General features: G+C 38.8%; 2 protein-coding genes across 6 annotated transcripts in view; one reads left to right on the top strand and one right to left on the bottom strand.

Moving 5' to 3' along the window:
* Positions 1-1,334: 1,334 nt before the first annotated feature.
* LOC134811801 (uncharacterized) lies at positions 1,335-22,435 on the bottom strand. Its single transcript, XM_063818886.1, has 14 exons — positions 21,836-22,435; positions 10,461-10,579; positions 10,163-10,313; positions 9,929-10,005; positions 8,681-8,826; positions 4,738-4,804; positions 4,379-4,504; positions 4,049-4,179; positions 3,634-3,759; positions 3,225-3,485; positions 3,025-3,123; positions 2,790-2,900; positions 2,117-2,233; positions 1,335-1,944 (listed from the first exon to the last, which is right to left on the bottom strand). Exons 1-9 carry the CDS (start codon positions 22,311-22,313, stop codon positions 3,753-3,755), a joined length of 1,302 nt encoding a protein of 433 aa, XP_063674956.1. The 5' UTR covers positions 22,314-22,435; the 3' UTR covers positions 1,335-1,944; positions 2,117-2,233; positions 2,790-2,900; positions 3,025-3,123; positions 3,225-3,485; positions 3,634-3,752.
* LOC134811794 (PH domain-containing protein DDB_G0287875-like) overlaps positions 21,541-23,527 on the top strand; it is a 113,547-nt gene continuing 111,560 nt past the window's right edge. For all 5 annotated transcript variants that reach the window (XM_063818879.1, XM_063818877.1, XM_063818878.1 and 2 more), the window contains exon 1: positions 21,541-21,559. The gene's annotated coding sequence lies outside the window, so the exon portion shown is untranslated. The remainder of the gene's footprint in view (positions 21,560-23,527) is intronic.

Here is a 23,527-nt window from a genome sequence, read left to right as displayed (position 1 = left end):
CATTCGGCAATATAACACGACTGATAAAACATACCGGGAAGCTAAATTATGATAAAAGCTGCTCGTTGGCTAAAAGGCACTTTAACAATTTTAAATTATAGTAGTATAGCGAGACTTTTCAGATACTGATAACATCACGAACAGCTTAGGAGCCAATGAGAAAACAAAACTAACTTTAAAAGATTTATCGGACCAAAAGCTACCCATGCGTTTCATAAGTTGATCCAATCCGAGAAATACTAAGAACTGGTGGCCCACTCAAAATGTATGCTGTTTTTGCTGGATTAGATTGAACACTGATATTAGGTCCGGGGTAACATATCGATTAATTTGCTCGCGGATTTGACAAGCAGTTACTGATTTTGTAGGTTGTTTATATTGCTGACCTTTATTGTACTTTATGAGGGAAAACTAAAATGACATCATGATTAGCTAATGAGTTTATGTAGTCATGAGTTATTATAGTTCTATTATATTTTATTCGAGCAAATACATTCGCAACTCCGAACCTGATTCTAAATAAGTCAATTTTAAATTCATTATCGGCGATATCTTAGCATGACTTAGTATGTACTACGGCTTTACCTTAGGCAGTCGCCGTTTTTACCAAAACCAATGCTATTACAGATGGTGGACGGTCTTATTCTACGCTTATAGTCTTAATTGGTTAATATGCAGCTCAATTATGATGAAAGCAGATTGTGGGAACTGATCAGAAATTACAATCATCATCAAGATTTTGATAACAGGAAATGAAATACTCAATTAAACAACTTGCTATGAACAAAAGCTTGACAGTTTGGACATTGATCCCAACAAGCCTGGGCGGATATCTGAAAGCAGTGAGGACAATGTCTGTCACCACGTCTAATAAAGTCACATGACTGTTACCATGGTAACACGCTCCGTTACCCAGCACCCAGACGCCTGGCTCCTTGGTCACGTGACTGTTGGGAGCCGTGGCCAACACGGCAATCACCCACAAAATGTGATCTAATTTATTAATTTCGATTTACCTGCCCCTGCTCCTCTCCAGCCCACGATATTAAAATCTTGCTCCAACATTTTAAATAGTATTAAAATTCTTGCGTATGCAAGGGATGTAATTTCCCCGAGGGGCATATACATGATATAGTTTATGATATACTTTTTAATCCTTTTTCACTTCCAGACACTCCCTTGGGCGTGTTCAACCATAATACTGACAAACAATTTCCAAATTTTATTAGTTTTGGAAATTGGATATAAACAAGGTCAAGGAACATGGTTTGGCAGCGCACAGTCGAACATGGTTTGGCAACAATTTCTTTTTGAAGAAAGTCGACATTTCTTAGTTATGTTAGATACAAAAAGTTCATGGATATTTACAAAATAGAAATAGTCGCATGATAAAAGAGCTTAATTCTAACTCTCGAATTTGTAATCATCCTAGAAATGTAAAAATCATAGAACAAAAGCGAACAGATTATTAAAAAGCATAACATAACCCTGACGGCTGATTCAATAATTAAGGCCAGATAGAATGAACTTAATATCTGAAGTCAGAAAAAAAAATGTCAGCTACCAACAGATACAGGCTGTAACTATAAATACAATATAATTTAAGTAGTATCAATAATAATAAACTGAAGTTTAATAACACTACTTTTAAGATAAAACTTATACTCAGCAGTGTTTAATCTAACATCCCAGAAATGTAGGGAAGGACTGGAGTGGTAACACTATTGCAAGAACAACTAAATAAATTAGATATGTCATAACGACCAAAATATTTTATAGATTAAGTTGATCAAGTTCAGTAACTTCTAAATAACAAAGTCCGGATACTTCATCACATTGAAACATCTTGGCTTATACCGTATTTTGTGTGGTAGGTGTCTGAACTTCAATCAACTTCTGAGCACGCTGGTGTCGTTGTCTTCTCCGTCGGGCTCTCATTTTATCCTGAGTTGCAGAAATAATTTTCTCAATGTTGCCTCACTTCATATGGGAAGTCAATGACATAATGATTTATCCAACATGCTCAATGAATTAAGCTGTAGAAAGAGCGCTATACTACTATTGACTATACCTGTATAATACCTGTATAGTACCTACAGGTACCTATATACTATACCTGTAATTCTAGTTCTGCCCGTATGACGTCTAAATCTGATTTCTTCTCCCAGGCTTGTACCCTGGCTGCAATCTGAGTATATGACTCCACCATACCCACTTCCGATGTCGTTTTTTCCTGGAAATTGTCGTGCACTTTTATTTTAGGTGTATGTTTTGTTTTCCCGTAATGCTAAAATCAAATTAATGACAGTAAAAGGATTCAAACAATATTCAATTTCACAGATAACTTCAGTAATGGTCAATGTCCGGTTATAAGGTTAGACAGTAGACACCCTTAACAAATAACAATATTTAAACCCATTCAATTAATTAAATAAAACAGTAAATTAAAATACATTAGTGTAGAATATATTTTAAAAACCTCCTTTGTATTATATAATGCAGCCTATTGAAGAAATAAAATGTATTTAGATTTTCAAGAGCTCAATTAAACTGAAGGAGATTAAGAGATTTGCCGTATCGCTGTTAATTGTTGCGTGGTTACCATGGTAACAACTAACAGCATTATTAAGGGTTGCGTGCCTTGCTAGAACAATTCATACATCTCTTTGCGTAATTCGCGCGCGATTAAATTTTAGTGGATATAAAACAGAGTACTTTGAACAATTCAATATTTTTTGTAGTTCGCGCGATACTGACATGAAAATTGATGATTTTACCAAAATACTTACTGGCTCAGATGACTGGTCCACATCATTTGTCTGCACAGGATTTCCATTTGACTGATTATTACTTTGTACAGATATGACTGTGTTCTCCCTCTCAAACTCACCAACGTGCTCCTGTTTGGAGAAAAAGTTGATAAAAAGGAACAAATTTCAACAGAAATTACGAAAAGTTACTGTAGTCAGATAAGTTAAACATTATCCTGATAAAGTATGTTTAAAAGACATCTTATAAACTTACTGTGAACCAGGACTCTATAAGACCCCTTCTCTCCTGTTTTAACTTCATTTTCGCTTCATAAACTACTTTTTGTAACGCTGTCAACTTCTCCTGACCTTCCTTTTTAAAAACTACAGTTAGTCAAATCAGCTGATCACATATTACTGGGTAACAAGGGAACAAGGGAGAGAAGAAGGGGGGAGGGGGGGTCACAACTTTACCTTGATCCTGAACTTTTCATAGACCCACTGTTCAATACGTCTTGTACAAGTCTGACAGAACATGATGGTATCAACGCCGTCACCCACCCCCTCACTTCCTTCAAACATCTGGTTAGGGTCATCTGTCGTAATATTTAGTACATTTTGTAGGACGCTCTCTTCTTTAGAGATGTTGATGAACTGGATGAGTTTCACAATGCACTGATCTTCAGATTGATAGTCCTCGTACTGCTTCAAGATAGTTTCTAGTGCTACCAACTCCTGAATATTATGGATTACTTGTCTGACAGGATGTCCTTTACATAACAAAGTCAGATCAGAGTCATTAGATAGCATAAGTCACGATTTTTCTTTCCAGTAAGTACCTGTTAATTTGTGCACTTTCTAAAAGAATGAAAGTGTAACTCACATCAATAGTCTGAACGATAAGACCTCTAGCTTGTTTTCCCAGGGATTCACGTTGTTCGCTCGTGTATCCCTTACTTTCTAAAGAGCTCCACTTGTTCAGCGCTAGCAACAGTTTCTCATTTATACCCTGTAAAAGAGATTCCTTAAAGGGCTGTATATATATCATAATGGCAAAAATAAGAACTATAATCCCCGTACCTCCACCCCGACCCCCCCCCCCCCCCCCCCCCCACAATAATAAGATTGCAGCTACCTTGATATTTCCCCGTACCTCCACCCCTCCCCAATAATAAGATTGCAGCTACCTTGATATTTCCCCGTACCTCCACCCCTCGGGCTCCCCAATAATAAAATTGCAGCTACCTTGATATTTTTCCGTACCTCCACCCCCTCCCCAATAATAAGATTGCAGCTACCTTGATATTTCCCAGATCCTTTCCTCGATATGAAGGGAGGTCACGTGTTGTCTTTCTGATTCCTCAGCTTCATCTAACATATCCTCCAGCTGATTCTCAATATCATTACCACTCTCTCCCCGGAACATTGCCTGCAGTGTTTACTTGTAAGATACTGAGAGGGTACATGACCCATCACCAGTATTATATATCACATTTAGACCTGTATCACTTACCCTTGTAAGATACTGTTATCACTATGATCATTCAGCTGGTCAGAGACAATTCAAAAGTTGTCCCATCTATTAACCGGTATAAGCCGTAGTCCGTACCGGTATTAGCTTTACTCACATTTAACAAGTCATCGAACTGTTCAGTGAGCATATTGTAGTCGAACAGGTCAGCTGTTCTCGTTCTGATGTATTGTAAGGCTACATCGTAGTGTTTCTGATCTGCTGATAGCGCTACACATTTACTCTGGTGGGCAGTTTTAATTAGGCACTAATCGGTCTTTAATGACGTAAGTAGTAAGTAAGAAGTAATATTCAATAGAAAAGCGTATAAAGAAACATCAAATAACAGGTTGTTGAGATTTCACAGTTAAACTTCATTCACAAACACAAGATGTTCTATTTGTAAGAACAACTCCATCGCCGAGTCTAACCAGATATGAAAATACGGACAAAATTTACGGAAATAAGAAAACAAACCTCAAGTTGGATCTCCAGTTCTCTACACTGTTCACTGCCAGCTCCATAGTCTTGTTTCTCTTTATCACTGTAAACACATACAAGTTCCTCAACAAGTAATATTACACGCAGCCAACTATTTTCATAAGATGGTTCAATAATCATCCTCTTATTTATAGTCTGAGCAACGAAATAAACTGATAACGATACAAACAACAAAATAGGGAGTTTGTGAGAGATTCTCAACCCGCAAATTATTTTGAAAAGTCACAAAACTGGTTTCACTTTCGGATCTTACTTGCCTTGCTTTTAATCACCGTCAAAACAATTTGTGCAACCGAAAACAAAAGCTTGCAGTTCATTAACTTTAATTTGTTATATTCATATTCAATTATGTTAAAAACTCAAAGAATTTTGTATCGCGTAGTTTGCCTCTATTCTATACAATATCACAAGCAATAAAATGCAGATTTATAATATGTGACAAATCCAAAAGTCTGCAACAATTGTGCTCCACAAATTGTGACGAACATATTCTAGAGATACCTGAGATGTTATTTGTAGTAGATAAGAGAATAAACAAACTCACAGTCTAAGTAAAGTATGTAGTAGATAAGAGAATAAACAAACTCACAGTCTAAGTAAAGTATGTAGTAGATAAGAGAATAAACAAACTCACAGTCTAAGTAAAGTATGTAGTAGATAAGAGAATAAACAAACTCACAGTCTAAGTAAAGTATGTAGTAGATAAGAGAATAAACAAACTCACAGTCTAAGTAAAGTATGTAGTAGATAAGAGAATAAACAAACTCACAGTCTAAGTAAAGTATGTAGTAGATAAGAGAATAAACAAACTCACAGTCTAAGTAAAGTATGTAGTAGATAAGAGAATAAACAAACTCACAGTCTAAGTAAAGTATGTAGTAGATAAGAGAATAAACAAACTCACAGTCTAAGTAAAGTATGTAGTAGATAAGAGAATAAACAAACTCACAGTCTAAGTAAAGTATGTAGTAGATAAGAGAATAAACAAACTCACAGTCTAAGTAAAGTATGTAGTAGATAAGAGAATAAACAAACTCACAGTCTAAGTAAAGTATGTAGTAGATAAGAGAATAAACAAACTCACAGTCTAAGTAAAGTATGTAGTAGATAAGAGAATAAACAAACTCACAGTCTAAGTAAAGTATGTAGTAGATAAGAGAATAAACAAACTCACAGTCTAAGTAAAGTATGTAGTAGATAAGAGAATAAACAAACTCACAGTCTAAGTAAAGTATGTAGTAGATAAGAGAATAAACAAACTCACAGTCTAAGTAAAGTATGTAGTAGATAAGAGAATAAACAAACTCACAGTCTAAGTAAAGTATGTAGTAGATAAGAGAATAAACAAACTCACAGTCTAAGTAAAGTATGTAGTAGATAAGAGAATAAACAAACTCACAGTCTAAGTAAAGTATGTAGTAGATAAGAGAATAAACAAACTCACAGTCTAAGTAAAGTATGTAGTAGATAAGAGAATAAACAAACTCACAGTCTAAGTAAAGTATGTAGTAGATAAGAGAATAAACAAACTCACAGTCTAAGTAAAGTATGTAGTAGATAAGAGAATAAACAAACTCACAGTCTAAGTAAAGTATGTAGTAGATAAGAGAATAAACAAACTCACAGTCTAAGTAAAGTATGTAGTAGATAAGAGAATAAACAAACTCACAGTCTAAGTAAAGTATGTAGTAGATAAGAGAATAAACAAACTCACAGTCTAAGTAAAGTATGTAGTAGATAAGAGAATAAACAAACTCACAGTCTAAGTAAAGTATGTAGTAGATAAGAGAATAAACAAACTCACAGTCTAAGTAAAGTATGTAGTAGATAAGAGAATAAACAAACTCACAGTCTAAGTAAAGTATGTAGTAGATAAGAGAATAAACAAACTCACAGTCTAAGTAAAGTATGTAGTAGATAAGAGAATAAACAAACTCACAGTCTAAGTAAAGTATGTAGTAGATAAGAGAATAAACAAACTCACAGTCTAAGTAAAGTATGTAGTAGATAAGAGAATAAACAAACTCACAGTCTAAGTAAAGTATGTAGTAGATAAGAGAATAAACAAACTCACAGTCTAAGTAAAGTATGTAGTAGATAAGAGAATAAACAAACTCACAGTCTAAGTAAAGTATGTAGTAGATAAGAGAATAAACAAACTCACAGTCTAAGTAAAGTATGTAGTAGATAAGAGAATAAACAAACTCACAGTCTAAGTAAAGTATGTAGTAGATAAGAGAATAAACAAACTCACAGTCTAAGTAAAGTATGTAGTAGATAAGAGAATAAACAAACTCACAGTCTAAGTAAAGTATGTAGTAGATAAGAGAATAAACAAACTCACAGTCTAAGTAAAGTATGTAGTAGATAAGAGAATAAACAAACTCACAGTCTAAGTAAAGTATGTAGTAGATAAGAGAATAAACAAACTCACAGTCTAAGTAAAGTATGTAGTAGATAAGAGAATAAACAAACTCACAGTCTAAGTAAAGTATGTAGTAGATAAGAGAATAAACAAACTCACAGTCTAAGTAAAGTATGTAGTAGATAAGAGAATAAACAAACTCACAGTCTAAGTAAAGTATGTAGTAGATAAGAGAATAAACAAACTCACAGTCTAAGTAAAGTATGTAGTAGATAAGAGAATAAACAAACTCACAGTCTAAGTAAAGTATGTAGTAGATAAGAGAATAAACAAACTCACAGTCTAAGTAAAGTATGTAGTAGATAAGAGAATAAACAAACTCACAGTCTAAGTAAAGTATGTAGTAGATAAGAGAATAAACAAACTCACAGTCTAAGTAAAGTATGTAGTAGATAAGAGAATAAACAAACTCACAGTCTAAGTAAAGTATGTAGTAGATAAGAGAATAAACAAACTCACAGTCTAAGTAAAGTATGTAGTAGATAAGAGAATAAACAAACTCACAGTCTAAGTAAAGTATGTAGTAGATAAGAGAATAAACAAACTCACAGTCTAAGTAAAGTATGTAGTAGATAAGAGAATAAACAAACTCACAGTCTAAGTAAAGTATGTAGTAGATAAGAGAATAAACAAACTCACAGTCTAAGTAAAGTATGTAGTAGATAAGAGAATAAACAAACTCACAGTCTAAGTAAAGTATGTAGTAGATAAGAGAATAAACAAACTCACAGTCTAAGTAAAGTATGTAGTAGATAAGAGAATAAACAAACTCACAGTCTAAGTAAAGTATGTAGTAGATAAGAGAATAAACAAACTCACAGTCTAAGTAAAGTATGTAGTAGATAAGAGAATAAACAAACTCACAGTCTAAGTAAAGTATGTAGTAGATAAGAGAATAAACAAACTCACAGTCTAAGTAAAGTATGTAGTAGATAAGAGAATAAACAAACTCACAGTCTAAGTAAAGTATGTAGTAGATAAGAGAATAAACAAACTCACAGTCTAAGTAAAGTATGTAGTAGATAAGAGAATAAACAAACTCACAGTCTAAGTAAAGTATGTAGTAGATAAGAGAATAAACAAACTCACAGTCTAAGTAAAGTATGTAGTAGATAAGAGAATAAACAAACTCACAGTCTAAGTAAAGTATGTAGTAGATAAGAGAATAAACAAACTCACAGTCTAAGTAAAGTATGTAGTAGATAAGAGAATAAACAAACTCACAGTCTAAGTAAAGTATGTAGTAGATAAGAGAATAAACAAACTCACAGTCTAAGTAAAGTATGTAGTAGATAAGAGAATAAACAAACTCACATTCTAAGTAAAGTATGTAGTAGATAAGAGAATAAACAAACTCACAGTCTAAGTAAAGTATGTAGTAGATAAGAGAATAAACAAACTCACAGTCTAAGTAAAGTATGTAGTAGATAAGAGAATAAACAAACTCACAGTCTAAGTAAAGTATGTAGTAGATAAGAGAATAAACAAACTCACAGTCTAAGTATGTGTTCCTCTAGTTCCCATAGTTGTTTTATAATCTTCTCTTCCAGCTGCTCAGCTATCCTAGTTTGCTCACTTATTGAGGAATACAGGTCTGTAGTTTGGTAACTTTCTAGTTTTCTATCCAACTCCTTCACTTTCTGAATCAGACATATTGTCAATTCCTTCATTACTGGTACCACAACGGTGCGATAATTGTAAATTACTCTTCTAGAAAAGCAAAGATTACCCTAATTAGTAAGTCAACAACGCAACGCTAACTGGATTCACAACTTACTTTTATGTCATCTTTTCTTTGAAAAAGTCATGACAACAAATATCAACTTGTTTATAACATGTGACAGTATGTTGAAAGTTTATTATACATTTTAAGCAAACAATTCTCCCACAAATCTTATAGTCTAGATAATGTACTACTGTAAATTATACTTGATAGTAAAATTGAGTACAAGTTATTCTATCTAGGTAAACTATATGTAAAAATATAATATTAATCATAAGCTAAAATGTACTAATCTTTGTATTCTAAATGGGGAAAAGAAGAAACATTGTCAGTCAGTCGAGAAAATTGTCAGTCTGGCTATATGGCAGCTTTGTAGATGTTGTGACTTTGCTAGTAGTGGTCCCAGGCTTGCGACTGGAATTGCGGTGTTAAATCGATTTAATGGTACCAACGATCCACCTCCCACTTGTTGTTTGGTACTTAGCATTAATAGTGTTAGCTGTAGCCATTTATAGCAAGAATCTTAAAACTATGTTATAGGTAATATGTACATTGTACAAGTTAAAGTACCATATACTAATCACTTACAATTTAAATTGTACATTTAATCACATGTACCTCTTGTACTAAGTACGTACTAAGTACGTACAAAGTAGCACAATTTCCATTTAAAGCACCATTACACTTATCAGTTATCTAATTATTACTAATTACACTTATTATCACTGCCATATTTAGTACTGGCTACTTATACGTCATTTAGTTCGTACTCAGTAAACCACGTGATATTGGGACCATGGTGACTGACATTGGCAAATGAACACAGATAATCTAATTTCCGACACTTATCATGGGATTTATTACATAGTACAATATTCCGTAATTACATTTCTAACTTTATAATCGATCATTCGCTACAGCCAGCAACTTGTTACCATGGTTACCAAACATAATAATAACGCGACGTTTAAATTGTGAAAGAGCACGTTTATTAAACAATAGCACACTTAAACAATAACCTTGAATGTGGACTCGTCAATAACAACACTTTGTTTTCCCTCGCCAGTATCGGGGATATTCACTTCTCCAGCTTCATCTGCAGAAGTGTACTATATCAGACAATTAAAATTTTTTCGATCAGTTATTTTTTACCAATGAGCATCCTGGTAAAGATGCTAAATATACGGGTAAAGATGATAAATATGGTTGGAGAATGGAGATTGAGGAAGATTTCAACCACCCAACAGTATTACCTTTAACTCCTGATACACTTTGTGAGGACTCATTATTGTTAAAGTTCAAAGTGGCGTTCAGTGTATTAGAGTCTGTAAAGCTGACATTTCCAGACTCCAAACTTCCGGGAAAATTCTCATTACTTTGCATATTGAAACTCAAATCTGTCCTCTGAAATAGGTTATTCTGGTGAAATGAGACCTTCTCACTTGCAGTTTAGATTGTATGTGATTAAGATTGAACATACAATTATTGACTTATTGTCAATGGCAAACAGTGTAGTACTGACTGATTGTAAAGATATGTACTGTAACCCACCCCCTGTCTGTAGATTACAGATTGTGCGTAGTTCCCATCAATAACGATCCTACCATCTTGTAGTAACAGCAAGATATGTGTTACCTCCTCTCTCTTTATGTGGTACACACCGCATATACCTGCAAGATATGTGTTACCTTCTCTCTCTTTATGTGGTACACACCGCATATACCTGCAAGATATGTGTTACCTTCTCTCTCTTTATGTGGTACACACCGCATATACCTGCAAGATATGTGTTACCTTCTCTCTCTTTATGTGGTACACACCGCATATACCTGCAAGATATGTGTTACCTCCTCTCTCTTTATGTGGTACACACCGCATATACCTGCAAGATGTGTGTTACCTCCTCTCTCTTTATGTGGTACACACCGCATATACCTGCAAGATATGTGTTACCTCCTCTCTCTTTATGTGGTACACACCGCATATACCTGCAAGATGTGTGTTACCTCCTCTCTCTTTATGTGGTACACACCGCATATACCTGCAAGATGTGTGTTACCTCCTCTCTCTTTATGTGGTACACACCGCATATACCTGCAAGATGTGTGTTACCTCCTCTCTCTTTATGTGGTACACACCGCATATACCTGCAAGATGTGTGTTACCTCCTCTCTCTTTATGTGGTACATACCGCATATACCTGCAAGATGTGTGTTACCTCCTCTCTCTTTATGTGGTACACACCGCATATACCTGCAAGATGTGTGTTACCTCCTCTCTCTTTATGTGGTACACACCGCATATACCTGCAAGATGTGTGTTACCTCCTCTCTCTTTATGTGGTACACACCGCATATACCTGCAAGATATGTGTTACCTCCTCTCTCTTTATGTGGTACACACCGCATATACCTGCAAGATGTGTGTTACCTCCTCTCTCTTTATGTGGTACACACCGCATATACCTGCAAGATATGTGTTACCTCCTCTCTCTTTATGTGGTACACACCGCATATACCTGCAAGATATGTGTTACCTCCTCTCTCTTTATGTGGTACACACCGCATATACCTGCAAGATATGTGTTACCTCCTCTCTCTTTATGTGGTACACACCGCATATACCTGCAAGATATGTGTTACCTCCTCTCTCTTTATGTGGTACACACCGCATATACCTGCAAGATATGTGTTTACCTCCTCTCTCTTTATGTGGTACACACCGCATATACCTGCAAGATATGTGTTACCTCTCTCTCTTTATGTGGTACACACCGCATATACCTGCAAGATATGTGTTACCTCCTCTCTCTTTATGTGGTACACACCGCATATACCTGCAAGATATGTGTTACCTCCTCTCTCTTTATGTGGTACACACCGCATATACCTGCAAGATATGTGTTACCTTCTCTCTCTTTATGTGGTACACACCGCATATACCTGCAAGATATGTGTTACCTCCTCTCTCTTTATGTGGTACACACCGCATATACCTGCAAGATATGTGTTACCTCCTCTCTCTTTATGTGGTACACACCGCATATACCTGCAAGATATGTGTTACCTCCTCTCTCTTTATGTGGTACACACCGCATATACCTGCAAGATATGTGTTACCTCCTCTCTCTGTATGTGGTACACACCGCATATACCTGCAAGATATGTGTTACCTCCTCTCTCTTTATGTGGTACACACCGCATATACCTGCAAGATATGTGTTACCTCCTCTCTCTTTATGTGGTACACACCGCATATACCTGCAAGATATGTGTTACCTCCTCTCTCTTTATGTGGTACACACCGCATATACCTGCAAGATATGTGTTCCCTTTCCCTCTCTTTAGGGGGTTTCAACCCCCTTTTTCCCTCCCAAGATTTTGTTTTAAACCCTCTCTTCTTTATGTGGTACCCCACCGCATTTCCCTCCCAAGTTATGTGTTACCCCCTCTCTTTTATTTTGGTACACACCGATATACCTCCCAAGATTTTTTTTACCTCCCCCTTTTTCTTTATGTGGGACACACCGCAATACCTGCAAGAAATGTTTTACCCCTCTCCCCTTTTTGTGGTAAAACACCCATTACCCCCAAGATTTTGTTACCTCCTCTCTCTTTATGTGGTCCCACAGCTTTACCTGCAAGATATTGTTACCCCCTCTCTCTTTTGGGGTTTCCACCCCCATTTACCTGAAAGATTGTGTTACCCCCTCTCTTCTTTATGTGGTCCCACACCGAAATTTTCCCTTTGAAAATATGCCCCCCCCCCCCCCCGGGCCCCCAAAGATTTTTTACCTCCTTTTCTTTGGGGGGACACACCCCCTTATACCTGCAAGATATGTGTTACCTCCTCTCTCTTTATGTGGTACACACCGCATATACCTGCAAGATGTGTGTTACCTCCTCTCTCTTTATGTGGTACACACCGCATATACCTGCAAGATATGTGTTACCTCCTCTCTCTTTATGTGGTACACACCGCATATACCTGCAAGATATGTGTTACCTCCTCTCTCTTTATGTGGTACACACCGCATATACCTGCAAGATATGTGTTACCTCCTCTCTCTTTATGTGGTACACACCGCATATACCTGCAAGATATGTGTTACCTCCTCTCTCTTTATGTGGTACACACCGCATATACCTGCAAGATATGTGTTACCTCCTCTCTCTTTATGTGGTACACACCGCATATACCTGCAAGATATGTGTTACCTCCTCTCTCTTTATGTGGTACACACCGCATATACCTGCAAGATATGTGTTACCTCCTCTCTCTTTATGTGGTACACACCGCATATACCTGCAAGATATGTGTTACCTCCTCTCTCTTTATGTGGTACACACCGCATATACCTGCAAGATATGTGTTACCTCCTCTCTCTTTATGTGGTACACACCGCATATACCTGCAAGATATGTGTTACCTCCTCTCTCTTTATGTGGTACACACCGCATATACCTGCAAGATATGTGTTACCTCCTCTCTCTTTATGTGGTACACACCGCATATACCTGCAATATATGTGTTACCTCCTCTCTCTGTATGTGGTACACACCGCATATACCTGCAAGATATGTGTTACCTCCTCTCTCTGTATGTGGTACACACCGCATATACCTGCAAGATATGTGTTACCTCCTCTCTCTTTATGTGGTACACCCCGCATATACCTGCAAGATATGTGTTACCTCCTCTCTCTGTATGTGGTACACACCGCATATACCTGCAAGATATGTGTTACCTCCTCTCTCTTTATGTGGTAACACCGCATATACCTGCAAGATATGTGTTACCTCCTCTCTCTTTATGTGGTACACACCGCATATACCTGCAAGATATGTGTTACCTCCTCTCTCTTTATGTGGTACACACCGCATATACCTGCAAGATATGTGTTACCTCCTCTCTCTTTATGTGGTACACACCGCATATACCTGCAAGATATGTGTTACCTCCTCTCTCTTTATGTGGTACACACCGCATATACCTGCAAGATATGTGTTACCTCCTCTCTCTTTATGTGGTACACACCGCATATACCTGCAAGATATGTGTTACCTCCTCTCTCTTTATGTGGTACACACCGCATATACCTGCAAGATATGTGTTACCTCCTCTCTCTTTATGTGGTACACACCGCATATACCTGCAAGATATGTGTTACCTCCTCTCTCTTTATGTGGTACACACCGCATATACCTGCAAGATATGTGTTACCTCCTCTCTCTTTATGTGGTACACACCGCATATACCTGCAAGATATGTGTTACCTCCTCTCTCTTTATGTGGTACACACCGCATATACCTGCAAGATATGTGTTACCTCCTCTCTCTTTATGTGGTACACACCGCATATACCTGCAAGATATGTGTTACCTCCTCTCTCTTTATGTGGTACACACCGCATATACCTGCAAGATATGTGTTACCTCCTCTCTCTTTATGTGGTACACACCGCATATACCTGCAAGATATGTGTTACCTCCTCTCTCTTTATGTGGTACACACCGCATATACCTGCAAGATATGTGTTACCTCCTCTCTCTTTATGTGGTACACACCGCATATACCTGCAAGATATGTGTTACCTCCTCTCTCTTTATGTGGTACACACCGCATATACCTGCAAGATATGTGTTACCTCCTCTCTCTTTATGTGGTACACACCGCATATACCTGCAAGATATGTGTTACCTCCTCTCTCTTTATGTGGTACACACCGCATATACCTGCAAGATATGTGTTACCTCCTCTCTCTTTATGTGGTACACACCGCATATACCTGCAAGATATGTGTTACCTCCTCTCTCTTTATGTGGTACACACCGCATATACCTGCAAGATATGTGTACCTCCTCTCTCTTTATGTGGTACACACCGCATATACCTGCAAGATATGTGTTACCTCTCTCTCTTTATGTGGTACACACCGCATATACCTGCAAGATATGTGTTACCTCCTCTCTCTTTATGTGGTACACACCGCATATACCTGCAAGATATGTGTTACCTCCTCTCTCTTTATGTGGTACACACCGCATATACCTGCAAGATATGTGTTACCTTCCTCTCTCTTTATGTGGTACACACCGCATATACCTGCAAGATATGTGTTACCTTCTCTCTCTTTATGTGGTACACACCGCATATACCTGCAAGATATGTGTTACCTCCTCTCTCTTTATGTGGTACACACCGCATATACCTGCAAGATATGTGTTACCTCCTCTCTCTTTATGTGGTACACACCGCATATACCTGCAAGATATGTGTTACCTCTCTCTCTTTATGTGGTACACACCGCATATACCTGCTAGATGTGTGTTACCTTCTCTCTCTTTATGTGGTACACACCGCATATACCTGCAAGAAATGTGTTACCTTCCTCTCTCTTTATGTGGTACACACCGCATATACCTGTTAGATATGTGTTACCTCCTCTCTCTTTATGTGGTACACACCGCATATACCTGCAAGGTATGTGTCACCTTCTCTCTCTTTATGTGGTACACACCGCATATACCTGCAAGGTATGTGTTACCTTCTCTCTCTTTATGTGGTACACACCGCATATACCTGCAAGATATGTGTTACCTTCTCTCTCTTTATGTGGTACACACCGCATATACCTGCAAGATATGTGTTACCTTCTCTCTCTTTATGTGGTACACACCGCATATACCTGCAAGATATGTGTTACATCCTCTCTCTTTATGTGGTACACACCGCATATACCTGCAAGATATGTGTTACCTCCTCTCTCTTTATGTGGTACACACCGCATATACCTGCAAGATATGTGTTACCTCCTCTCTCTTTATGTGGTACACACCGCATATACCTGCAAGATATGTGTTACCTTCTCTCTCTTTATGTGGTACACACCGCATATACCTGCAAGATATGTGTTACCTTCTCTCTCTTTATGTGGTACACACCGCATATACCTGCAAGATATGTGTTACATCCTCTCTCTTTATGTGGTACACACCGCATATACCTGCAAGATATGTGTTACCTCCTCTCTCTTTATGTGGTACACACCGCATATACCTGCAAGATATGTGTTACCTCCTCTCTCTTTATGTGGTACACACCGCATATACCTGCAAGATATGTGTTACCTTCTCTCTCTTTATGTGGTACACACCGCATATACCTGCAAGATATGTGTTACCTTCTCTCTCTTTATGTGGTACACACCGCATATACCTGCAAGATATGTGTTACCTTCTCTCTCTTTATGTGGTACACACCGCATATACCTGTTAGATGTGTGTTACCTCCTCTCTCTTTATGTGGTACACACCGCATATACCTGTTAGATGTGTGTTACCTCCTCTCTCTTTATGTGGTACACACCGCATATACCTGTTAGATGTGTGTTACCTCCTCTCTCTTTATGTGGTACACACCGCATATACCTGCTTAGATATGTGTTACCTCCTCTCTCTTTATGTGGTACACACCGCATATACCTGCAAGATATGTGTTACCTCCTCTCTCTTTATGTGGTACACACCGCATATACCTGCAAGATATGTGTCACCTTCTCTCTCTTTATGTGGTACACACCGCATATACCTGCAAGATATGTGTTACCTCCTCTCTCTTTATGTGGTACACACCGCATATACCTGTTAGATGTGTGTTACCTTCTCTCTCTTTATGTGGTACACACCGCATATACCTGCAAGATATGTGTTACCTTCTCTCTCTTTATGTGGTACACACCGCATATACCTGCAAGATATGTGTTACCTTCTCTCTCTTTATGTGGTACACACCGCATATACCTGCAAGATATGTGTTACCTCCTCTCTCTTTATGTGGTACACACCGCATATACCTGCAAGATATGTGTTACCTTCTCTCTCTTTATGTGGTACACACCGCATATACCTGTTAGATATGTGTTACCTCCTCTCTCTTTATGTGGTACACACCGCATATACCTGCAAGATATGTGTTACCTCCTCTCTCTTTATGTGGTACACACCGCATATACCTGCAAGATATGTGTTACCTCCTCTCTCTTTATGTGGTACACACCGCATATACCTGCAAGATATGTGTTACCTCCTCTCTCTTTATGTGGTACACACCGCATATACCTGTTAGATGTGTGTTACCTCCTCTCTCTTTATGTGGTACACACCGCATATACCTGTTAGATGTGTGTTACCTCCTCTCTCTTTATGTGGTACACACCGCATATACCTGTTAGATGTGTGTTACCTTCTCTCTCTTTATGTGGTACACACCGCATATACCTGCAAGATATGTGTCACCTTCTCTCTCTTTATGTGGTACACACCGCATATACCTGTTAGATGTGTTACCTCCTCTCTCTTTATGTGGTACACACTGCATATACCTGTTAGATGTGTGTTACCTCCTCTCTCTTTATGTGGTACACACCACATATACCTGCAAGATATGTGTTACCTCCTCTCTCTTTATGTGGTACACACCGCATATACCTGCAATATATGTGTTACCTCCTCTCTCTTTATGTGGTACACACCGCATATACCTGCAAGATATGTGTTACCTCCTCTCTCTTTATGTGGTACACACCTCATATACCTGTTAGATATGTGTTACCTCCTCTCTCTTTATGTGGTACACACCGCATATACCTGCAAGATATGTGTTACCTTCTCTCTCTTTATGTGGTACACACCGCATATACCTGCAAGATATGTGTTACCTCCTCTCTCTTTATGTGGTACACACCGCATATACCTGTTAGATATGTGTTACCTCCTCTCTCTTTATGTGGTACACACCGCATATACCTGCAAGATATGTGTTACCTCCTCTCTCTTTATGTGGTACACACCGCATATACCTGCAAGATATGTGTTACCTCCTCTCTCTTTATGTGGTACACACCGCATATACCTGTTAGATATGTGTTACCTCCTCTCTCTTTATGTGGTACACACCGCATATACCTGTTAGATATGTGTTACCTCCTCTCTCTTTATGTGGTACACACCGCATATACCTGTTAGATATGTGTTACCTCCTCTCTCTTTATGTGGTACACACCGCATATACCTGTTAGATGTGTGTTACCTTCTCTCTCTTTATGTGGTACACACCGCATATACCTGTTAGATGTGTGTTACCTCCTCTCTCTTTATGTGGTACACACCGCATATACCTGCAAGATATGTGTTACCTCCTCTCTCTTTATGTGGTACACACCGCATATACCTGTTAGATGTGTGTTACCTCCTCTCTCTTTATGTGGTACACACCGCATATACCTGTTAGATGTGTGTTACCTCCTCTCTCTTTATGTGGTACACACCGCATATACCTGTTAGATATGTGTTACCTCCTCTCTCTTTATGTGGTACACACCGCATATACCTGTTAGATGTGTGTTACCTCCTCTCTCTTTATGTGGTACACACCGCATATACCTGTTAGATGTGTGTTACCTTCTCTCTCTTTATGTGGTACACACCGCATATACCTGTTAGATGTGTGTTACCTCCTCTCTCTTTATGTGGTACACACCGCATATACCTGTTAGATATGTGTTACCTCCTCTCTCTTTATGTGGTACACACCGCATATACCTGTTAGATGTGTGTTACCTCCTCTCTCTTTATGTGGTACACACCGCATATACCTGTTAGATGTGTGTTACCTTCTCTCTCTTTATGTGGTACACACCGCATATACCTGTTAGATGTGTGTTACCTCCTCTCTCTTTATGTGGTACACACCGCATATACCTGTTAGATGTGTGTTACCTCCTCTCTCTTTATGTGGTACACACCGCATATACCTGTTAGATATGTGTTACCTCCTCTCTCTTTATGTGGTACACACCGCATATACCTGTTAGATATGTGTTACCTCCTCTCTCTTTATGTGGTACACACCTCATATACCTGTTAGATATGTGTTACCTCCTCTCTCTTTATGTGGTACACACCGCATATACCTGTTAGATATGTGTTAGCTCCTCTCTCTTTATGTGGTACACACCGCATATACCTGTTAGATGTGTGTTACCTCCTCTCTCTTTATGTGGTACACACCGCATATACCTGTTAGATGTGTGTTACCTCCTCTCTCTTTATGTGGTACACACCGCATATACCTGTTAGATGTGTGTTACCTTCTCTCTCTTTATGTGGTACACACCGCATATACCTGCAAGATATGTGTTACCTCCTCTCTCTTTATGTGGTACACACCGCATATACCTGTTAGATGTGTGTTACCTCCTCTCTCTTTATGTGGTACACACCGCATATACCTGTTAGATGTGTGTTACCTCCTCTCTCTTTATGTGGTACACACCGCATATACCTGTTAGATGTGTGTTACCTCCTCTCTCTTTATGTGGTACACACCGCATATACCTGTTAGATATGTGTTACCTCCTCTCTCTTTATGTGGTACACACCGCATATACCTGTTAGATGTGTGTTACCTCCTCTCTCTTTATGTGGTACACACCGCATATACCTGTTAGATATGTGTTACCTCCTCTCTCTTTATGTGGTACACACCGCATATACCTGCAAGATATGTGTTACCTCCTCTCTCTTTATGTGGTACACACCGCATATACCTGCAAGATATGTGTTACCTCCTCTCTCTTTATGTGGTACACACCGCATATACCTGTTAGATGTGTGTTACCTCCTCTCTCTTTATGTGGTACACACCGCATATACCTGTTAGATGTGTGTTACCTCCTCTCTCTTTATGTGGTACACACCGCATATACCTGTTAGATGTGTGTTACCTCCTCTCTCTTTATGTGGTACACACCGCATATACCTGTTAGATGTGTGTTACCTCCTCTCTCTTTATGTGGTACACACCGCATATACCTGTTAGATATGTGTTACCTCCTCTCTCTTTATGTGGTACACACCGCATATACCTGTTAGATATGTGTTACCTCCTCTCTCTTTATGTGGTACACACCGCATATACCTGTTAGATGTGTGTTACCTCCTCTCTCTTTATGTGGTACACACCGCATATACCTGTTAGATATGTGTTACCTCCTCTCTCTTTATGTGGTACACACCGCATATACCTGTTAGATATGTGTTACCTCCTCTCTCTTTATGTGGTACACACCGCATATACCTGTTAGATGTGTGTTACCTCCTCTCTCTTTATGTGGTACACACCGCATATACCTGTTAGATATGTGTTACCTCCTCTCTCTTTATGTGGTACACACCGCATATACCTGTTAGATATGTGTTACCTCCTCTCTCTTTATGTGGTACACACCGCATATACCTGTTAGATGTGTGTTACCGCCTCTCTCTTTATGTGGTACACACCGCATATACCTGTTAGATGTGTGTTACCTCCTCTCTCTTTATGTGGTACACACCGCATATACCTGCAAGATATGTGTTACCTCCTCTCTCTTTATGTGGTACACACCGCATATACCTGTTAGATATGTGTTACCTCCTCTCTCTTTATGTGGTACACACCGCATATACCTGCAAGATATGTGTTACCTCCTCTCTCTTTATGTGGTACACACCGCATATACCTGTTAGATGTGTGTTACCTCCTCTCTCTTTATGTGGTACACACCGCATATACCTGTTAGATGTGTGTTACCTCCTCTCTCTTTATGTGGTACACACCGCATATACCTGTTAGATGTGTGTTACCTCCTCTCTCTTTATGTGGTACACACCGCATATACCTGTTAGATATGTGTTACCTCCTCTCTCTTTATGTGGTACACACCGCATATACCTGTTAGATATGTGTTACCTCCTCTCTCTTTATGTGGTACACACCGCATATACCTGTTAGATGTGTGTTACCTTCTCTCTCTTTATGTGGTACACACCGCATATACCTGCAAGATATGTGTTACCTCCTCTCTCTTTATGTGGTACACACCGCATATACCTGTTAGATGTGTGTTACCTCCTCTCTCTTTATGTGGTACACACCGCATATACCTGTTAGATGTGTGTTACCTCCTCTCTCTTTATGTGGTACACACCGCATATACCTGTTAGATGTGTGTTACCTCCTCTCTCTTTATGTGGTACACACCGCATATACCTGTTAGATGTGTGTTACCTTCTCTCTTTTTATGTGGTACACACCGCATATACCTGTTAGATGTGTGTTACCTCCTCTCTCTTTATGTGGTACACACCGCATATACCTGTTAGATGTGTGTTACCTCCTCTCTCTTTATGTGGTACACACCGCATATACCTGTTAGATGTGTGTTACCTCCTCTCTCTTTATGTGGTACACACCGCATATACCTGTTAGATGTGTGTTACCTTCTCTCTCTTTATGTGGTACACACCGCATATACCTGTTAGATATGTGTTACCTCCTCTCTCTTTATGTGGTACACACCGCATATACCTGCAAGATATGTGTTAGCTACTCTCTCTTTATGTGGTACACACCGCATATACCTGCAAGATATGTGTTACCTCCTCTCTCTTTATGTGGTACACACCGCATATACCTGCAAGATATGTGTTACCTCCTCTCTCTTTATGTGGTACACACCGCATATATTTGCAAGATATGTGTTACCTCCTCTCTCTTTATGTGGTAAAATATTTTCAACACTACTATTATATAACAAATAATTTGAGGCCGAGAATTTGCCTACATTCTTAACTTCCTGTTTCATTTCCTGTCCTTGTCTCTTCCAACCGGATATTATCCAACTATCAGTATACAGGAGGATCAATTAAGTCAAATCCTGCTTTTGATATTTCTTAGCCCCAAACTCCACAGGAAAACTCTAAATTAAAAGTGGGAGAGTGGGAGATTACACATTGAGGGGCTCTAAGTGAGAGTCTCTGTATACTAGAAAAAGTAATTGGCCGAAAAATGGAACAGAAAAGTCAACAAAGAAGTAAACTTACTGATGTTTTGGGGATCCTCGACCTCATTACTGTTTATCTTGTCATCTGGCGTTTGAACACTAGAACTGCGCTCGTTGTTTTGGGGATCCTCATTACTGTTTATCTTGTCATCTGGTGTTTGAACACTAGAACTGCGCTCGTTGTTTTGGGGATCCTCATTACTGTTTATCTTGTCATCTGGTGTTTGAACACTAGAACTGCGCTCGTTGTTTTGGGGATCCTCATTACTGTTTATCTTGTCATCTGGTGGTTGAACACTAGAACTGCGCTCGTTGTTTTGGGGATCCTCATTACTGTTTATCTTGTCATCTGGCGGTTGAACAATAGAACTGCACATGCACTCATGTGGTAATTTAACAGAAACACTTGTTGTCGTTTCTGTTAGTCTGTCAGATTTAGAAGAACGCTCCTCTACTAAGAACGCTCCTCTAAAGTGCCGATCAATTCCACTAACTGCTGCAGAGGTACCACATCCCATGGGCTAGAAGATTTATTATTTGCTCCTCTAAATAAGCTAAATATTTTATTTTAATAAATTTAGCGAACAAAATTGAGGATTTAAGGAACATTCACATAACTGGTTGTTGAGTTTTTGTTGTTGTATTACAGCAGAACAAACAATTATATAAACATGGTTAGCATTTATATATTATTTATATATTATGAAACATTACTGTTTTATTTCATATGCCGGTGGTGCTTAGTGGAGGTTGCCCTACTTTTGAAAATAGAAAAAGGGGCCGGATGATGATTAATCACTCTACGCTCAACTGTCACGTGACTTTTTCAACCCGTTCTCTAGCTGGTCCTGAACGACTATTCGAAACCCTAACCCTTTAATCTGATCCCAACCCTAACCCTAACCCAATCCTTAACAAAAGCATATGCTGAAACCCTAACCTTATCGAGAAATTAGACTAACTTCCTTATACGGTCATATCACGTGATCAAGACAGTTTTTCGCCAATATCTCGTCAGGGGAACATTTTAACCGTATATGTATGTCAAGGGGCGTTATTCGGAATCAGTGTCCGAAAATACATCGATTGAAGTTGGTTTCAATTGTCGGATACCCTTTTAGAACAATCTCGAAGATCGACTGTAAAGTGATTTAGCACGCTCGATAGAACTGCAAAATTCGGTACTGGGGAGCAAAACACCCCAACACCAGGTGATTAAAAGTGGAGTGGAGTGGAGTGGAGTGGAGTGGAGTGGAGTGGAGTAGAGTGGAGTGGAGTGGAGTGGAGTGGAGTGGAGTGGAGTGGAGTCGAGTCGATTGGAGTCGAGTCGAGTCTTACTGGGCCGCGCTCAGCCTGTCATTCCGCCTAATCTCTTTTCGTTTATGAACATGATAGCCTGAGGTCTCCAGGTAAGTCTAGTCGAGTCGAGTCGAGTCGAGTCGCGTGGAGTGGAGTGGAGTGGAGTGGAGTGGAGTGGAGTGGACTATAACTTCACCTAACCATGTGCTTTCGCGCCACTTCGGGCGCGCTTGTTTCACAAGTCAAGAAAAGCACCTATCCACGAACCCCGATGGGAAGGTTCGTGCGCGCGTGCGCAGTGCTGACAACAGCGTCTATGTAGCGCAGGTAGTCTTGGCACTTCTCCCTCCAGTATGCAGTAACCACTTTTAGGTTTCTATAGTGCATAGTGACGGTGTATAGGGGTTAATTAGGTATAAACTACAGTACAGCT

Source organism: Bolinopsis microptera, chromosome 2 (assembly GCF_026151205.1).
Source record: "Bolinopsis microptera isolate Bmic1 chromosome 2, MBARI_Bmic_1.0, whole genome shotgun sequence".
Classification (NCBI taxonomy): Eukaryota; Metazoa; Ctenophora; class Tentaculata; order Lobata; family Bolinopsidae; genus Bolinopsis; species Bolinopsis microptera.
The sequence above is the reverse complement of the archived record's forward strand: the minus strand, read 5'-3'. Positions and strand labels throughout refer to the sequence as shown.

What these genes read in the sequence shown, in the direction of transcription:
- LOC134811801 (XM_063818886.1), bottom strand. Translation starts at nt 22,313, where the DNA reads ATGGGATGTGGTACCTCTGCAGCAGTTAGTGGAATTGATCGGCACTTT. An exon ending in CTGTAATCTACAGACAGGGG is followed by an intron (nt 10,314 to 10,460) that starts GTGGGTTACAGT and finishes AACCTATTTCAG; the next exon opens with AGGACAGATTTGAGTTTCAA. An exon ending in GAGGAACACATACTTAGACT is followed by an intron (nt 4,805 to 8,680) that starts GTGAGTTTGTTT and finishes ATGTGTTTACAG; the next exon opens with TGATAAAGAGAAACAAGACT.